General features: G+C 41.3%; 1 protein-coding gene across 4 annotated transcripts in view; it reads right to left on the bottom strand.

Moving 5' to 3' along the window:
• The window catches only part of DSCAM (DS cell adhesion molecule), a 726986-nt gene that overhangs the window by 433114 nt on the left and 273433 nt on the right, over positions 1-20439 (bottom strand). For all 4 annotated transcript variants that reach the window (XM_073617225.1, XM_073617227.1, XM_073617226.1 and 1 more), the window contains exons 4-5: positions 17234-17380; positions 6448-6726 (exon numbers count right to left, since the gene is read on the bottom strand). In XM_073617225.1, the coding sequence (XP_073473326.1) occupies positions 6448-6726; positions 17234-17380 (426 nt within the window). The remainder of the gene's footprint in view (positions 1-6447; positions 6727-17233; positions 17381-20439) is intronic.

Raw genomic sequence — 20439 nt, 5'->3', positions numbered from 1 at the left:
TTCCCGGCATTGGATCAGTGTTCTGTCTATCATGGTTTAGGGGGCGGGCCTTTGTTAGAGTGAGTGGACGGCCGCCGAACAGTTCAGACCCCAGCTCCGTGACAGTGGGGAGTGAATGAGTGGAGTGGTGAATGAGTGGAGAGAGATAAATCACTCCACCAGGAAAGGCAGGCCGGGACTTGAGTGACATTCAGCCGAAACACAAGAAATACACGCCCACAAGAACATCTACAGAGAGGGACCAAGAAAGTTAAAAAACCCGCAACAAAGTCGGAGCAGTGGTGGGGGGGGGGGGCGCTGGTTGGAGAAATGTTTTTTTATTTATTCTGCATGCATTCTTCTCTGTCAGATTGCCCAGGCCCCTCTGCTGGCAACAGGGCCGATTGTACTGGCTTATCAGCAGCCCTGGTTGCACGTAAACTCCAGAACCATAAGATCTTTAACACAAGGAAATACATATGAAAATCATAAATCAGCTGATGTGTTTTGGGGGCTATACTTTCTTCATCAGAGCAAAACTAGTCTGAACTTCTTGACACCGCTGAAAAAAAAGAAAGAGGGAACCAATCATCTTATCCTCCTTAATAAGGGGAGGAGGAAAGAGAGCAAGGCCAGGCAGGTGGCTAACCACCTCCACAGGTCCACCTCCAGAGCTCCGAAGAAGGGGGTATAGCCCCCAAAACACATCTGATGTTTTTCAATCTTTGTACTTGGATTTTGTTTTGTTGAAGAGCATTCAGTTCTGGAGTTTATATACAGCACTGTTATATTCAGTGCTTTTGTGAGTAGACACTTTTGTATCTAAATAAAAGGCCAATGATAATTCACTAGGCTTTTTCTCCCTTTGTTTTATCTTTCGTGTAGTTGCAGGATTCCTCGATCTCAGGAGGGCAGCATCGGTTCTATGCACTGGTCCAGTCTGGGAATGGATGGTTGCCACCTGCAGTTAACAGTCTGTCTGCTCTTTATGGAATCCCCTAGGGCTGTGGTGTTAAGTCATTATCTTGATGAGCCATGTTGGATGCTGTACAATAACCTCTTGACCGGCAACTATGGACTAAGGAAGGATCGCACTGATGGCTCACAACAGTTGTCTTTCATTTAGCAGTCATTTCCAGTGCAACCAAATAATTAAAGATAAAATAAAAAAGATTGGCTTCAGCATAGCCTGTTCAAAGCAAAGCATTGCATTGCATTGCAGAATAAAGTGCGGTGTGAAGGCGTTGGCCTGTACTTTGCCTTTCAAGTCAATTTTAAATCCTGCCAGTATGCATCTATAATACAAGTCAATACAACCCACATTATTCTGTGGATTCTGGTGTGGATGAGTCCTGAGAGTTAACAATAAGAGACATAGAAAGAAAAGAAAGAAAACAAGGTCTGTGGCTCGCTGGGACATAACTATATAGATATTAGTGCAGATCTATCTGGAGAGTAATTACAGATCCAGACACATCTGTTCTTCCCAAATCCCAGAGGACTGACAGCCACCATGATGACAACATGTCTCAGGTGCACTGGGGGAACCTATGGAAAACATACACTCTGAGAAGGTTTAGTTATTATAAACGATATTCACAGTTGTTAAAGTGCCCCTCAATAATTCTTCAAGTGATGAGGAGTGCTGGATCACTCAACGTATAAATAAAAGACGATTGATTTTATATATTGGAGTCAACATGCAGCTCTGTTTGTCCTAGGACTCCTATTGAAGGTCCAGATATGAATAAAGGAGATAAGAGCAACTACTTTAAATAAGGTTGCCTAAGAAAATCCAACGCGTTTAGCTTGTTGTAAAAAATCCTCCTACTTCAGGATTGAATGAGCTCAAGGGAAAGGGACCTAGACTGGATAAGGTTATTAGGCCCCTTTCACACAAAGGGTCCGATCAGGTCTGCCTGTCAGTTTTTCAGGCGGACCTGATCGGACCCTCCATTCAACCCTATGGACCAGCGGGTGTAAACGGACCACCTACCTCTAATCCAGGGGTAGGCCCTCCAGCTGTTGCAGAAGTCCCATCATGCCTCTGGGAGTAATTGTAACTGCCAGCCTTGCAATGCCTCATGGGAAATGTAGTTCCACAACAGTTGGAGGGCATCAGGTTGCCTACCCCTGCTCTAATCCAATCCGGTCCACCAAAAAATTTTGAAAAAACGGAAGGGGATTCATTCTTCGTTGTCTAGGCGGATTGGATTGGAGTGTAGTAAGGTGTAAATAGACAGCGGAGTCCGTTTACACCCGGATACTCATGCGGCAGATCAGGCTCAGTCTGTGTCCGTTCTGTATAAACTGAGCAGGCATGGACCTTTCATCTGCCCATTCTGCTCAGATCAGCAGACAAATCCCCTGCTTATCAAGTTGGAGTCTGCCCCATGTGAGAGGGGCCTCAGAAACTTCAGTGATCTATCGTTGACAGTCCTGTTAAAAGTATATCACACTTTAGTTCGGCAGCCCTGAGAATGGAGGATCTTTACAACCCCTGAAATGCTTTGCCTTTTCCTTAGTGATCTGAAATAAAGTAGTCTAGACTTCATAGGTTTAGGAGTTTGTCTATGGGAATGTTTGACTATTCTTCCAAAAGTGCATTTGTGAGGTCAGGCACTGATGTTGGACGAGAAGACCATGTTCGCAGTCTCCACTCTAATGCACCCCAAAAGTGCTCTATCTGGTTGAGGTCCAGACTCTGTGCAGGCCAGTCAAGTTCCCCCACCCCAAACTCGCTCATCCATGTCTTTATGGACCTTGCTTTGTGCACTGGTGCACTGTCATGTTGGAACAGGAAGGGGCCATCCCCAAACTGTTCTCACAAAGTTGGGAGCATGAAATTATCCAAAATGTCTTGGTATGCTGACGCCTTAAGAGTTTCCTTCACTGGAACTAAGGGGCCAAGCCCAACCCCTGAAAAACAACCCCACACCATAATCCCCCCTCCACCAAATGATTTGGACCAGCGCACAAAGCAAGGTCCATAAAGACATTGATGAGTGAGTTGGGGGTGGAGGAACTTGACTGGTCTGCACAAAATCCTGACCTCAACCTGATAGAAAACCTTTGGGATGAATTAGAGCAGAGACTGCGAGCCAGGCCTTCTTGTCCAATATCAGTGCCTGACCTGAGCCTGATGCACTTCTGGAAGAATGGTTAAACATTCCCATAGACACACTCCTAAACCTTGTGGACAGCCTTCCCAGAAGAGTTGAAGTTGTTATAGCTGCAAAGGGTGGGCTAACTCAATATTGAACCCTACGAACGAAGACTGGGATGCCATTACAGTTCATGTGCGTAAAGGCAGGCGTCCCAATACATTTGATAGTACAGTGTATAGGTTATACACTAATTGTGACATATAGGTACAAAATAATACAATGCTACTGAATTGAAGAAAAACATGATACTAACATAGAAAAGAGGAAAAAGTGATATACTGGTGTACACAAAACAGTATGTGTGCAGCTAGTATTATTATATTCCTGGGTGATAAAACAATGGAGGGGGTATGTGAAAATAAGCTATCTTAATAGCTATAAGCCATAAAAACATTTCTATCCTGGTATTGTGGGAGTCTTTGTGGATCCAGTTGGTTTTGTTGCCGCGGGTAATGTCATTCTATGGAGATAATTGAATACACATCTGTATATGATTATCACTCCTCAGCAGATGGCACTACCCCGCTGCTCTCTTTGTTTTCCAGTTTAGTTCCACTTAGTATGTCAGTCACAGTGGCCATGCGCTTCAGTTCATCCTAATACCTCTTATAATAAAATACTTAAAGGACAACTTATCCTCTTTCTTACTTAACCAGTTCAACTCTCGTACCTGTACACCCGTTACGGACCAAAGTCCTTTTTATATTTCCACTATGGGCCAGTTTATTTGGCAAGAACTTCGTGATTACTTACGATAAGCAAAAACGTACATTTTTTGGGCTTTTTTTGTCAATTTTGTCTTACAAACATTTCATTTTCTATCTAATCTATGGACAAAGACATAAAAATTATAGGTTTTTTTTAGCAATTACAAGTCTATTTTGACCGGAGTTCATTTCACAGTTTTGCTGTAAATAAAAAGTATACCTTTTACTCTATAATTTTTCTGGTGCAAGGCATACCAAAGTTAGTTGTAAATGAAAAAATGAATTTCTTTTTTTTTTTCAGTTTTTATTTTTAGAAGACAATAACAACAAAAACAAAAAAAAAACCTAAAAAAAAAACCAGACAAAACAAATTACAGTAAAAAATTAAATTAAATACAAAATAGTAAAAAGAATAGAAACTTGAAAAAAAAATGTAACAGAAAAATAATAGCGAAGGAGAAAATAAGAGGAGGAGGAAGGAATAAGTTAAGGATGATTAGGGTTAACCAAGGGTTGTTAAGGGGTGTGATAGAAAAAAAAAAACGTATTTTTATGCTTGTAAGGCTTTTTTAACTGATCTCATTTGAAAGTGAACGTTGTGCACCATTCAACTACTTATGGATAAAATAATAAATACAAAGAAACAATACACCTGTTGCATCGTGTTTACTGAATAACACTTGCAAATTATCTGCAAATGTCATTTTACACAGGAATGGCTGCATTCTGACAGCTACTTCTGCTGTGTAATACAAAGCAATTGCGGGCTGTCATCTAGACCTATATGTTATTGCTTTTATAAACATGGTTTCTTTGCAGTCTTTGCATGGTATTTAGTAGTGCTGCATAGTGGTTATGTCCGTTCCATCCCTCTCTCTCACTGCAATCCTACCACACACGGGGAGATTTACGAAAACTGGGGTGCACCTGTGTATAGTAACCAATCAGCTTCTAACTGCAGCTTGTTCATTTAAAGTGTAAGTTCACCTTTACAGAAAATCTGTGAGGTCAACTTACACGGGACCCCCTCCCCATACCCCCTCCGGTCCCGCTGTACTGTAGTCCCGCGATCCCCTGCTGTCAGACACCGGGATGCCGCTTTATCGGTCTGGTAATGCCCTGTACACATGACCGGTTTTGCTGTCCGAATAAACTCTGAAGGTTTCTCCGACGGAACTCCAACAGAATTCTGCTCAAGCTGTCTTGCATACACACGGTCACACCAAAGTCCAACCGTCCAGAATGCGGTGACGTACAACATGTATGACGGGACTAGAAAAAGGAAGTTCAATAGCCAGTAGCCAATAGCTTCCGTCTCGTACTTGCTTCAGAGCATGCGTCGTTTTTGGTCCGTCAGAACAGCATACAGGCGAGCGGTTTTCCCGATTGGAATTGGTTCCGCCGGAAATATTTAGAACATGTTCCATTTCTAGGTCCGTCAGAATTTTTGAAAAAAAAAAGTCCTATGAGGCCTACACACGATCAGAATATATGATGAAAAGCTTCCGTCTGACTTTTTCTGTCAGACATTCCGCTCGTGTGTTCATCAGCATCGTTGCATTGAATGGTGCTGACCAATCAGACTCTGTCTTGCTCGTCCTGTCAGCGCTGGGGGAGAGGAGAGAAAACCAAGAGGATTTCAAATCCTTGCACTGGTGAAGTGGCCTCAGTTTTTTACATCCTCCAGGTAGAGTCCTTAACCCTTGAGCCCCAGACTTTCATGCAAAAATGGACCGTTTGTCCATTTACTTCCATTTTTCGTCCGATCCGTTTTTTTAATGGAGCAAAATAGGGCTTTGATCCATTCCAAAAAACAGATGCTGATGGAAGCAGATGTAAACGGACGTAAATGGATGATCATCCGTTTACATCCGTTTTTTTCCTATGAGATTTATTGATGTTCGTTTTTCATCCGTCAACAGATAGATGAAAAACGGACAAATGATCCGCATGTGTGAAAGGTGAAGTTACCCTTTAAGCTCTGATAATAAGCCCTTGTTCATACCAGGCCGATTTGACATGTCAAATCGCATGCCAAAATTGGAGCCTACTGCCGGCAACAGCACCGTCTGAATCGGTGTGACGCCGACTTTGTGGCGCCGCACCAATTTCCAAGTTCAGCTGAACTCGCACACATTCAAAGCCGCATTCAGTGTGAACCTAGGCTCAAACCTAGAAGCTGATTGATAACTATGCACAGCTGCACCAAATTCTGTGTGTACCAGTTTTAGTAAATCTCCCCCACAGAGTCTGTCTGATTAGTAAAAACTGACTCCCCGCACTCTCTAAGGATGTGAAACATCTAGAATGTATCCTGGCAGCCAGAAACCATTTGACCTTTGCCAAGGCCTGAGGTCACATGAGAGAATTCAGAAGCAAAACACAGGTATAACAAGCATATCACCTTTTATCTGTTAATGATGTTATTACTCAGTGTTTTCAGAATTTTTCCAATAAAAAAGTTCAAAATTATTCTTACATCTATATTCTCATTGAACTGCTATACCCACATCCTCTCATCTAACAAAACTCCAGTACAGCTGGCAATCAAAAAAGGGTTGTCTGTGTAGGATAATAGATTTTATTTTACTTACGTTTCACATATAGAGATCCAATCACCTCTGCGTTGCCGTAGCTGTTCCATACTTCACAGATATACGTTCCAGAGTCTGACGGTCGGGTGTTTTCAATCAGCAAACCTACAACGGTGTTCCGGAACCTGCTGCCCATTTCAAGCTGGACATTGTCCTTCAGCCATCGGGTGTGGGGTATTGGGTTTCCAGAGGCTTTACATGGCAGTTCCACTCTCTGTCCTGCCATTACTGTCAGGTGTTCAAACTTATCAATAATTGTTGGAGCTGAATTGACTGGATCTAAAAATGAAATGACAAGGTACAAAATGTTACTATGAACATCTAGGTTGAAGGCTACAGATGTCCTAAAAATAAGGGCCCAAATGTGAAATGTATTAGGGCTTTATTAGCCTGATACCAGTGTGATCCGTTGGAGCTTTTATACAAGTGAGTTCACCATGTTACCAATTTTGTCAAGACCACATATAGTATAAAACCAGTAGACACAAAAGATTTAGATGTCAGTCTACAGATCTAAAAAAGAAGGCCATCTTTCTAAATTCCCAACTGGTCAACCTCTGCCTTCCAAAACCACCCACTGGTTTCATATCACACTCAGAGGCTAGGGGGTGTCATCTATCTTATGCAGGCCATACGTGGGTCAAACTCCGAATGAATTTTTCTTCAAAAACCAGAAATTTTGTGCGTTTTGTAATCCGATGGCGCTACCAACAATTTCGAAATTCGACCAACCAAGCCTTCAATTTCACCTCATTTGAAAACTTCTTTTCTTTCCAGGTCACAGCTCATGCAAATTTCGTTTTCAATATTTCTTGCATGATTCTCTCATTATTGATTAGAAATTTGTTCGTTTTTGCCAACATGCCGATCACTCAAATTCGATGGCCGCACGAAAATCAGCCGTTGCTGCGGCCCACTAATGGTGCAAAATTCAAACAAAAATTGTTGGTTCACCTTACCTATGGAGAGGAAGGGGGAGAAGGAGGAGAAGGGGAGGGAGGAAAGCCGGGCCAGGGTCATATAGCACTGGTTGACAGGCTGCACACACACACACCCCCCCCAGAAGGGGACAGGCGAAGCACTTTTTCCATGGTGATTGCTGGCAGATGTAACAGCGACCTAGATCATTAACTGTTCATGTGCATTTGACCATTTATAATCTGGTGGTCACATCATTCTGGTAAGAGCCTCTTGTGTGCCCGGAGCTGAAGTTGGACATTTGCTTGGACATTATTTTCACTAAGAGTGGAGGATTTTTTTTGTTCTTGGTGCATATGGACACTTTAATGGTCACTTTCTATTTTTATTTATTTATATTCTTTTTTATCTTCTTTTTTTTTCACTATTTGACAATTGGTGGTGATGTTAATTATGAATTGTACATATGAATTTTGTTTTTTATATATATCGCTGCAAATTCGAGCTACAGGGGAGGTGACAGGCTGCACCAACCCCTGCGACCTCCTCCCCTGGTCCGTGGAGGGGTTGTTGTCGGCAAGGCTGGGCTCTGGTGCTGGAAAGGTTGGGGACCACTGCTCTATATATAGATGACCAGAGCAACCAAGATTATTGCATTGGATTACATGCAAATTAATTATATTATTTAGGGCCATGATGGATGGAGTTTTTAAATACTCTCCATTTATTGTCTGTATGTTGTGTGCTTTTTTAGAGAATTGTCAATAAAGGTTATTCTAACGACATCTGTCAGGGAATAATTAATTTTTGGTAATGCATCATCTAAGCTAGCATTTGTATGAAGAATATGTAAAAGGTTGAGCCAAGATTCAATTCTATTGTATTTTTTATTCAATTACTTATGTGGAAAGTCTCTCTCTTTCTCCAGGCTAATTTACATAAATTTTCAAGACCTGGTAGGATATTTTAGGATATAATTTTGGTCGGTGTGAATGTAGCCTAATGCCCTGTACACGCGGTCGGATTTTCCGACAGAAAATGTGTGATAGGACCTTGTTGTCGGAAATTCCGACCGTGTGTAGACTCCATCACACATTTTCCATCGGAATTTCCAACACAAAGTTTGAGAGCTTGCTATAAAATTTTCCGACAACAAAATCCGTTGTCGGAAATTCCAATCGTGTGTACACAAATCCGACGCACAAAGTGCCACGCATGCTCAGAATAAATGAAGAGACGAAAGCTATTGGCAACTGCCCAGTTTATAGTCCCGACGTATGTGTTTTACGTCACCGCGTTTAGAACGATCGGATTTTCTGACAACTTTGTGTGACCGTGTGTATGCAAGACAAGTTTGAGCCAACATCCGTCGGAAAAAATCCATGGATTTTGTTGTTGGAATGTCCGATCAATGTCCGACTGTGTGTACAGGGCATTACTGTTACACCCCTACCTACTCGCATTTGGAGTCTTACTTACTATAGCCTAAGACAAATATGTTCTGATCGAAATATGTACATTCTTTTGGTTTATTTCTTTCCCTAGAGTACCCACCAAATGGCCTTAATGAACAACTTTTTTTCTCCTTTCTTCCCCTTTTGGTTTTCCTGAATTATAGTAAAATGGGTAATACTGTGTAACTCTAGTTGCAGAGGCATTGCTAGGTCTACAAAACATCTGGGGCTACTGGTGGGGCAATCCTGAGGACCGTGACCTAGTACTAACATGCAGCAAAACTCATCACCACCTTTGGGAGCTCAGGTGGGCCCAAATCATACGCCGGGGTAACCCGTTTGGGTACTTATCAAGTTAGTCGGTGAGAGCCTCTCTACTGCTATTGCTACTGGCCTTTCTGCCTAACCATATTAAAAAAGGGGGGAAAAACACAGCGCTGTGTAAATAAATGTAAACAGCAGCCAACACAGCTATAGACCAAAAGCAACAAGTGTAGGAGAAAAAGTGTAGCGCTATGAACATAAAAAAAGACCATTAAATTAATAATGGAAATATTGCTCAAACATACATGAAATAATAATCCTAAATGAGCCCAACAAGAGAAAAAGGGGCGTTTAGGCTTATATAAGTGCTAAACACACACACACACACACACACACACATATATATATATATATATAGATATATATCTATATCTATATATATATATAGATATAGATATATAGATATATAGATATAGATATATAATAAATGACTTTAATATATATATATATAAATAATAAATAACTCTAATGTCAAAAATCACTAGAGAGGTGAGTGCCAGTAAGGAACGCAGTGATGTGGAAATATAACACTCTGTGGACACAAAATTAATCGTGCTAAAGTGCAGAAACTGTCAGCAGATATGAAAAAGAAGTCCGAAAATTTAAAGGATGATCCCACAAATCCAGAAACAATCGGCCGGACATGACTTAGGAAGAAATTAGGATAGTGAGTAAGCCATCACCAACGTTCATAAGAAGGCTTACCAGATGTCGATGACTTGGGAAGGCGTATACCCCCCAAGTCGCAAAGGCTTTGACCAACTGATTGGAAAGATGCGCCTGCTTGCACGTCCAACGGTGCCTTGATGGAAACGTTTCTCGGGCAACAACTTGTAGAAAGTATTCCAAATAGGGGTTCAAATCCGGTATTTCACGATCCATGCAAAAATAAATGAAATGCTCGCTTAGCGTGATACCGCATGTATAAAATAGTATAACTCAGATGATGGCTTGTTAGCTGAAACGCGTCGGGTGGACCTACCTACATACCGCTTGTTGTTCCTATACGCTTTTTGATGATTCGTACCATGTGAGTTATACTATTTTTACTGCAATAAATTTTTATACATACGGTATCACGCTATGCGAGCATTTCATTTATTTTTGCATGGATTGTGAAATACCGGATTTGAACCTTATGTTTTGCCTTTTGTCTTATGGTAAATACAGCCCTAGCAAAGAATGGAATAAAATTTCTGCACTATATAAATAAAGCGAACGTATGAATAGAGTACATTTACTGTCTGGTTCAACATCATTACCAGTTACCTTGTCATTATAATTGGAAAAAAATAAAAATGAGCCCATCAAGTTGAACCTCTCCCTGGAAGTTACAGACAGCGTCCAATGAGCCTCTCTATATGATTGTATGTTCTATGAGTCATGCTGTGCTCATCCCTGGAATGCGGTAACGATATTCATTGTAGTATAGACGGATGCTGTGCTCAAAGACGGGTTATCTAAGGTGATTGTGGCTCCAGAGATTCTGGTTAACCACCTGCATGATTACCTCCAAAGCCATCCTAGATCTGTCACTGAGGAAATTAATCCCCATCTGCGATAAATAATATTAATAATTCAAATGTGGTTATCTTCTCAGAGGCCTCCTATGTATATGAAGAACGATAAAACCCCCAAGTGTCATTAAACTGGAGAAATCCTAACTGAAGGATAACCCCACCTTTCTAAATAAATAAATGAAAAGAGTTTATGTGGGCACACCCCACCCTGAATGCAATCTTTCGGATTTAGAACATCTATTCTATGCCGTGGTTTCTTGTATGTTCAGCTTTTTCCATGTAGCCTTCTGCTTTGACTATGTAACTCCTGCCAAAACTTCTTGTGCACTTTTACTGCAATTCAAATCAAGCAGAACAAACCAGATTTCATGCTGTGCACTTTCGAATTACTGTTGTCACTGGATGACCTATAATTATAGGTGCTAATATATAGCGGTGACAATCAATGCAGCTCTTCACATATTGCACATTCATAACCATAGGTGTGCACCTCAGAGATCAAACATGTATATATATATATGTATATACAGTGTATGTAAATGTGTGTGTATATATACACAGCATCTCACAAAAGTGAGTACACCCCTCACATTTTTGCAAATATTTTATTATATCTTTTTCGTGTGACAACACTGAAGAAATGACACTTTGCTACAATGTAAAGTAGTGAGTGTACAGCTTGTATAACAGTGTAAATTTGCTGTCCCCTCAAAATAACTCAACACACAGCCATTAATGTCTAAACTGCTGCAACAAAAGTGAGTACACCCCTAAGTGAAAATGTCCAGATTGGATCCAAAGTGTCAATATTTTGTGTGGCCACTATTATTTTCCAGCACTGCCTTAACCCTCTTGGGCATGGAGTTCACCAGAGCTTCACAGGTTGCCACTGGAGTCCTCTTCCACTCCTCCACTCCTCCATGATGACATCACAGTGCTCTTGAATGTTAGAGACCTTGCGCTCCTCCACCTTCCTTTTGAGGATTCCCCACAGATGCTCAATTGGGTTTCTGAAGACGTGCTTGGCCAGTCCATCACCTTTACTCTCAGCTTCTTTAGCAAGGCAGTGGTGTGTTTGGGGTCGTTATCATGTTGGAATCCTGCCCTGCGGCTCAGTCTCCAAAGGGAAGGGATCATGCTCTGCTTCAGTAGGTCACAGTACATGTTGGCATCCATGGTTCCCTCAATGAACTGTAGCTCCCCAGTGCGGGCAGCACTCATGCAGTCCCAGACCATGACACGCCCACCACCATGCTTGTACTCCTCACCTGGTTGCCGCCACACGTGCTTGACACCATCTGAACCAAATAAGTTTATCTTGGTCTCATCAGACCACAGGACATGGTTCCAGTAATCCATGCCCTTAGTCTGCTTGTTTTCAGCAAACTGTTTGCGGGTTTTCTTGTGCATCATCTTTAGAAGAGTCAGCCATGCAGACCAATTTGATGCAGTGTGCGGCGTATGGTCTGAGCACTGACAGGCTGAACCCCATCCCTTCAATCTCTGCAGCAATGCTGGCAGCACTCATATGTCTATTTCCCAAAGACAACCTCTGGATATGACGCTGAGCACGTGCACTCAACTTCTTTGGTCGACCATGGCGAGGCCTGTTCTGAGCGGTACCTGTCCTGTTAAATTGCTGTATAGTCTTGGTCACCATGCTGAAGCTCAGTTTCAGGGTCTTAGCATTTTTCTTATAGCCTAGGCCATCTTTATGTAGAGCAACAATTCTTTTTTCAGATCCTCAGAGAGTTCTTTGCCATGAGGTGCCATGTTAAACTTCCAGTGACCAATATGAGAGATTGAGAGTGATAACACCAAATTTAACACACCTGCTCCCCATTCACACCTGAGACCTTGTAACACTAACAAGTCACATGACACCGGGAAGGGAAAATGGCTAATTGGGCCCAATTTGGACATTTTTAATTAGGGGTATACTCACTTTTGTTGCCAGCGGTTTAGACATTAATGGCTGTTATTTTGAGGGGATGGCAAATTTACACTGTTATTTAAGCTGTACACTCATTACTTTACATTGTAGCAAAGTGTAATTTCTTCAGTGTTGTCACGTGAAAAGATATAATAAAATATTTACAAAACTGTGAGGGGTGTACTCACTTTTGTGAGATACTATATATCTATATATATATTTATATATATATATATATATATATATATATATATATATATATATATATATATATATATATATATATATATATATACACACACACACACACATGCACACATTTGTGTTCATAAGTTTACATATTGTGGCAGAATTTATTATTTCTTGGCCATTTTTCAGAGAATATGAGATACCACAAAAACTTTTCTTTCACTCATGGTTAGTGTTTGGCTGAAGCCATTTGTTATCAATCAACCGACTTTTTAAATCATAATTGCAACAGAAACTACTCAAATGACCCTGATCAAAAGTTTACATAACCGGTTCTTAATACCGCATATTACCCTCTTTAACATCAATGACAGCTTGAAGTCTTTTGTGGTATTTGTGGATGAGGCTCTTTATCTTCTCAGATGATAAAGCTGCCCATTCCTCTTGGCAAAAAGCCTCCAGTTCCTGTAAATTCTTGGGCTGTCTTGCATGAACTGCATGTTTGGGATCTCCCCAGAGTGGTTCAATGATATTGAGGTCAGGAGACTGAGATGGCCACTCCAGAACCTTCACTTTATTCTGCTGTAGCCAATGACAGGTTGACTTGGCCTTGTGTTTTAGATCATTGTCATGTTGGAATGTCCAAGTACATCCCATGTGCAGCTTCCTGGTTGATGAATGCAAATGTGCCTCCAGTAATTTTTGCTAACATACTGCATTTTCTTGCCATCAATTTTGACCAAATTTCGTGTGCCTTTGTAGCTCACACATTCCCAAAACATCAGCGATCCAACTCCGTGTTTCACAGTAGGAATGGTGTACCTTTCATCATAGGCCTTGTTGACTCCTCTCCAAGTGAAGTGTTTATGGTTGTGGCCAAAAAGCTAAATTTTGGTCTCATCACTCCAAATGACTTTGTGCCAGAAGGTTTGAGGCTTGTCTCTATGCTGTTTGGCGTATTGTAAGGAGGATACTTTGTGGCATTTGCGTAGTAATGGCTCCTTCTGGTGACTCGACCATGCAGCCCATCTTTCTTCAAGTGCCTCCTTATTGTGCATCTTGAAACAGCCACACCACATGTTTTCAGAGAATCCTGTATTTCACCTGAAGTTATTTGTGGGTTTTTCTTTGCATCTTGAACAATTTTCCTGGCAGTTGTGGCTGAAATTTTAGTTGATCTACCTGACTGTGGTTTGGTTTCAACAGAACCCCTCATTTTCCACTTCTTGATTAGAGTTTGAACACTGCTGATTGGCATTCTCAATTCCTTGGATATCTTTTTATATGGATAGTGGGGTTCCCCAGGGTTCTGTGCTGGGACCAATCCTATTTAATTTGTTTATAAACGACCTGGAGGATGGGATAAACAGTTCAATCTCTGTATTTGCAGACGATACTAAGCTAAGCAGGGCAATAACTTCTCCACAGGATGTGGAAACCCTGCAAAAAGACCTGAACAAATTAATGGGGTGGGCGACTACATGGCAAATGAGGTTCAATGTAGAAAAATGTAAAATAATGCATTTGGGTGGGGGGAGACCTCTGGGGGAATCTAGGATGGAAAAGGACCTGGGGGTCCTAGTGGATGATAGGCTCAGCAATGGCATGCAATGCCAAGCTGCTGCTAATAAAGCAAACAGAATATTGGCATGCATTAAAAGGGGGATTAACTCCAGAGATAAAACGATAATTCTCCCGCTCTACAAGACTCTGGTCCGGCCGCACCTGGAGTATGCTGTCCAGTTCTGGGCACCAGTCCTCAGGAGGGATGTACTGGAAATGGAGCGAGTACAAAGAAGGGCAACAAAGCTAATAATGGGTCTGGAGGATCTTAGTTATGAGGAAAGGTTGTGAGCACTGAACTTATTCTCTCTGGAGAAGAGACGCTTGAGAGGGGATATGATTTCAATTTACAAATACTGTACTGGTGACCCCACAATAGGGATAAAACTTTTTTGCAGAAGAGAGTTTAATAAGACTCGTGGCCACTCATTAAAATTAGAAGAAAAGAGGTTTAACCTTAAACTACGTAGAGGGTTCTTTACTGTAAGAGCGGCAAGGATGTGGAATTCCCTTCCACAGGCGGTGGTCTCAGCGGGGAGCATTGAAAGCTTCAAGAAACTATTAGATAATCACCTGAATGACCGCAACATACAGGGATATGTAATGAAATACTGACACATAATCACACACATAGGTTGGACTTGATGGACTTGTGTCTTTTTTCAACCTCACCTACTATGTAACTATATGTAACTATGTAATATCCCTTTCCTGTTTTATACAGTTCAACTACCTTTTCCCGCAGATGCTTTGAAAATTCTTTTGCTTTCTCCATGACTCCGAATCCAGAAACATCAATGCAGCACTGGATGAAAGATGCAAGGGTCTGTCAGGAGTCCAGAAACTAAACCTTTTATACGCACACTAATTACAAGCGAAAAGATCACAGGTGACGATGGTTACCTTTAATAGCCTTTCAAACCCCTTTGTGTTAACTTGTGTGCATGTTATCAGGCCAAAATCACCAGGGTATGTAAACTTTTGATCAGGGTAATTTGGGTAGTTTCTGTTGTGATTATTATTTAAAAAGAGTAAACACAGTTGATTGATAATAAATGGCTTCAGCCAAACAGTAACCATGAGTGAAAGAAATGTTTTTGTGTTATCGTTCATATTCTCTGAAAAATGGCCAAGAAATCATAAATTCTGCCAGGGTATGTAAACTTATGAGCACAATTATATTATATTATATTATATATATATATATATATATATATATATATATATATATATATATATATATATATATATATATATATACATACATACACACACACACACACACACACACACACACACGCATGCACACACTGAGGTAGAAATTTAACTTGCCACACCCAGGCCTGATTACTGCCAGACCTGTTGAATCAAGCTGTCTGACAAAGTGAAGCACGCTAAAAGTCGTCCGAAAATACAATACAAATACATTACAACACATAACACCACTTCCGATTTTTTTTTTCTGTCGTACGAGAATTTTCGTGACTTTTTTTACCTATTCAATTTCTACTTGCTACTATTAAGCAAAAAAAGTCATACGATCTGTCGTATGATCCTAGGATCGTGTGTATGGGCCATAAGGCCTCGTACACACGGTTTGATTGTTGGACGACCGAGCGCCTGATTTTTGTCAAATTTTTGTCAAAAGCACGTGTGCAGGATTTTGTCTAGAATACGAACTATCCGCAAATTGTTGTTTGACAAACACGAACGTAGTCACGTACTATGAGAGTATAAAGAGGAAGTTAATTTCTCAAGCGCCACCCTTTGGGCTCCTTCTGCTAATTTCATGTTAGTAGAAGTTTGGTGAGCGTTAATTTGCGATTTTCAGATCGTACAAAACAAATGGCTTTTAAAAAACGTTTGGCGTAACTACATCGGTATCACCGGCAAATCAGTTTCATTATTATCCCATTAAAGAAGAAGAGCATGTGCGCTGCATTTCGACATTTCATCAATTGCCGCGTCACGAATGTTAATACTAGATTACGAATGGTAGTTTACAAGACCGAACTCTTCCCGGTCGTTCCTTGATTCCGAGCATGTGTGTTTGTACTTTTCGACTTTTGTGTGACAATTTCTGTACTGACCATCTGAAAATCAGATGTTGAGTTCACATCCGACAAAAATTTTATAGCCTGCACATCCAGCTTTTGTCTGACGAAAAAGTCAAATAGTCTGTCGAATGCACCGTACTAACGATCCGAAAATCCGCAGACAGCTCGTCTTTACGAATTTTCCCTTCAGATTTTCGTACCATGTGCACGAGGCCTAAAGCCCCTATACACACGATCGGATTTTCTGATGGGAAATGTTGGATGCGAGCTTGTTGGCGGTAAGTCCGAGCGTGTGTATGCTCCATCGGACAATTGTTGTTGGATTTTCTGCCAAGAAATGTTGGCTAGCATGTTCTCAAATTTTCCGCCAACAAATGTGTGTTGTCGGACTTTCCGATCGTATGGACAAAAGTCCAAAGTACAAACACGCATGCTCGGAGTCAAGGACGAGCCGGAAGCGCTCGGTCTTTTAAAACTAGCGTTCGTAATGGAGATATCACGTACGTCTTGTACGTCACTACGGTCGTAATTGTTGGCCAACATTTGTGTGACCATGTGTATGCAAGACAAGTTGGAGCCAACAACCTTAGAACAAAAATCCACGGTTTTGTTGTCGGAAAGTCCAATTGTGTGTACGAGGCTTAAGGCTTAACGATGAGACATTCACCAAGCAAACTTTTTTTTTTTTTTTTTTTATAAATAGATCCCATAAAGTTGCCTATAGCAACAATGTCTTTTCTGGTGTGACTATAGAAGACTATGGGTAGAACACTCGTTGGGGTCATTTGGGGTTAGGCTGCCATAGACAAGAGTGAAGAATTCCTGTACCTGATACAGTCAGTCTGGCGCTGTTACTCTGCCGCGTTTCTCCTGTATATTTGTGCCGCGTTGTACATCGATAATTATTTAATCCATCTTCATTCTGTACATCTGTAATATACAAGGCTCCCGATGATGTAATGAGAAATCTAGATCCTGCAAAGAAACAGAACAGAAAGATTACTTACAGGAGAATTTCTCACTTCCCTTAAGGCATATATTTCACATCTGACATCTGATCAGCAAACCTGTCAGGTTTAGAAACAGTTTCAAACTTATATGGTGGGTGGCATTTTTATACTTTTTTATATTATTATGTTAAAGCCCAACTCCAGACAAAAAATAATTTGTATTTGGATAGAGAAAAAAAGAATTAGAACTCTGCAGGGAGAGGTCAGCAGCAAAGACGTCCAATTTTCTTCAAATACAGATTTTCTTTAAAGCGGGGTTCCACCCAAATTTTGAACATTATGTCTATGCATTCTCTTCCTTGCCTAGATGCTGACATGCTGTGTAAAAAAATTTAAATCGCCGTAATTACCTTTTATTTTCTAATCTTCTTAGCACTTCCTGGTTTTCCTCCCATGGGAGTAGGCGTGTTTCTGGCCTCTCCCAGACCTCCCACAGTCCCCTGGGAGCTAGTCTCAGGCTTCCCAGCATGCATTGTGCAACAGCGTCATCACAACATCTCGGTGAATGCTGGGAGCACAGCATTGACCGCATCCAGGAAATAAATGCTTGTGGGCTTCAAATGCCCACAATGAAGATGGAAACCGCCTTCAGTGAATTTTATAAGTTATTCTTTACAACGAAATCGGACACAGGCGGACTTATTACACAGAACATGTGAGTAGATAATCATGAGAAGAAAAGTTTGTGAAAACGATAGATAGGTGGACCCCCGCTTTAAAGCAGGACGTGTAAGCCCTCCACCCCCAAAGTATCCCCCTGAAATATTTTGTTTTTTTAAACCCCTATACATAAAATTTTTCCCTGCTGCCTTCTTGGGGGAGCATTCTTCAGGACCGAGCAGCACTTACATAATGACGCGTGAGCACTCCTCAGTCCTGGAGTACTATCTGCCAATCCCATTGGTGGATTTTCCCTCCCCTCTTGTTCTGGTGATAGCTCAAAAATGTTTGGATCTCTCTTCACTTTATGTCTCTGTGACAACGGTCACCAAGACAAATATGAGTTGAAATTGCTGTAGAGGGGACAAATACTGCAATACAAATGTAACAAATGGTCTAACCCAGGCTTTCTCAATGAAGGAACCCCTGAAATAACTTTCCAGTCTCGGGGAATCCCTGCTATTTACTGTGAGCTGCAAATTTGTAGCTCACAGAGCATTAGTGTGATGGTCAGTAGGGAAGAATGCCTCTTACATTCGTGGTCAGTGGGAAGAATCCCCTACTTACAAATAGCTAAAAAGATCCATTGGTTTCAGTGGGTATGTCAGGGATACCGATTGTAGGGATGGTCAGATCTGCGTAGCTACACTTAGGGAAAATGAGACCAGTCTGTATATGGTTTAAGTAAGTTTATTAACAGTGACACAAAACACATTCAAACACCAGCAAATGTGAAGATACAAGTGAACCAAAACCATATGACAAAATACCTAACAAGCAACCTAAGTACCAGAAAGTCTAACTAGCAAACTAACACATTCATATATATATATATATATATATATATATATATATACACACACACACACTATCTTACAAAAGTGAGTACACCCCTCACATTTTTGTAAAATTTTATTATATCTTTTCATCTTTTCATGTGACAAAACTAAAGAAATGGCAGTTTTGCTACAATGTAAAGTAGTGAGTGTACAGCTTGTATAACAGTGTAAATTTGCTGTAACCTCAAAATAACTCAACACACAGCCATTAATGTCTAAACCGCTGGCAACAAAAGTGAGTACACCCCTAAGTGAAAATGTCCAAATTGGGCCCAATAAGCCATTTTCCCTCCCTGGTGTCATGTGACTCGTTAGTGTTACAAGGTCTCAGGTGTGAATGGGGAGCAGGTGTGTTAAATTTGGTGTTATCGCTCTCATTCTCTCATACTGGTCACTGGAAGTTCAACATGGCACCTCATGCCAAAGAACTCTGAGGATCTGAAAAAAAAAAAGAATTGTTGCTCTACATAAAGATGGCCTAGGCTATAAGAAGAGTGACAAAACCCTGAAACTGAGCCGCAGCACGGTGGCCAAGACCATACAGCGGTTTAACAGGACAGGTTCCACTCAGAAGAGGCTGCGCCATGGTTGACCAAAGAAGTTGCACGTGCTCAGCGTCATATCCAGAAGTTGTCTTTGGAAATAGACAAATGTGTGTTGCCAGCATTGCTGCAGAGGTTGAAGGGTTCGGGGGTCAGCCTGTCAGTGCTCAGACCATACGCCGCACACTGCATCAAATTGGTCTGTATGGCTGCCGTCCAAGAAGGAAGCCTCTTCTAAAGATGGTGCACAAGAAAGCCCACAAATAGTTTGTTGAAGACAAGCAGACTAAGGACATGGATTACTGGAACCATGTCCTGTGGTCTGATGAGACCAAGATAAACTTATTTGGTTCAGATATGGTCAAGCGTGTGTGGCGGCAACCAGGTGAGGAGTACAAAGACAAGTGTGTCTTGCCTACAGTCAAGCATGGTGGTGGGGGTGTCATAGTCTGGGGCTGCATTAATGCTGCCGGCACTGGGCAGCATTAGGGAACCATGAATGCCAACATGTACTGTGACATACTGAAAAAGAGCATGACTATCTATTCCAACATGATAACGACCCCAAACACACCTCCGAGATGACCACTGCCTTTCTAAAGAAGCTGAGGGTAAAGGTGATATCTCCAGACCTAAACCCTATTGAGCATCTATGGGGCATCCTCAAACGGAAGGTGGAGGAGCGCAAGGTCTCTAACATCTACCAGCTCCGTGATGTTGTCATGGAGGAATGGAAGGAGGACTCCAGTGGCAACCTGTAAAGTTCTGGTGAACTCCATGCCCAAGAGGTTTAAGGCAGTGCTGGAAAAGAATGGTGGCCACACAAAATATTGACACTTTGGGCCCAATTTGGACATTTTCACTTAGGGGTGTACTCACTTTTCTTGCCAGCGGTTTAGACATTAATGGCTGTGTGTTGAGTTATTTTGAGGGGACAGCAGATTTACACTGTTATATAAGCTGTACACTCACCACTTTACATT

Source organism: Aquarana catesbeiana, linkage group LG02 (genome assembly GCF_042186555.1).
Source record: "Aquarana catesbeiana isolate 2022-GZ linkage group LG02, ASM4218655v1, whole genome shotgun sequence".
In the NCBI taxonomy this organism is placed as follows: domain Eukaryota; kingdom Metazoa; phylum Chordata; class Amphibia; order Anura; family Ranidae; genus Aquarana; species Aquarana catesbeiana.
Note: the sequence above shows the minus strand (reverse complement) of the source record. Positions and strands in the feature narration are given on the sequence as shown.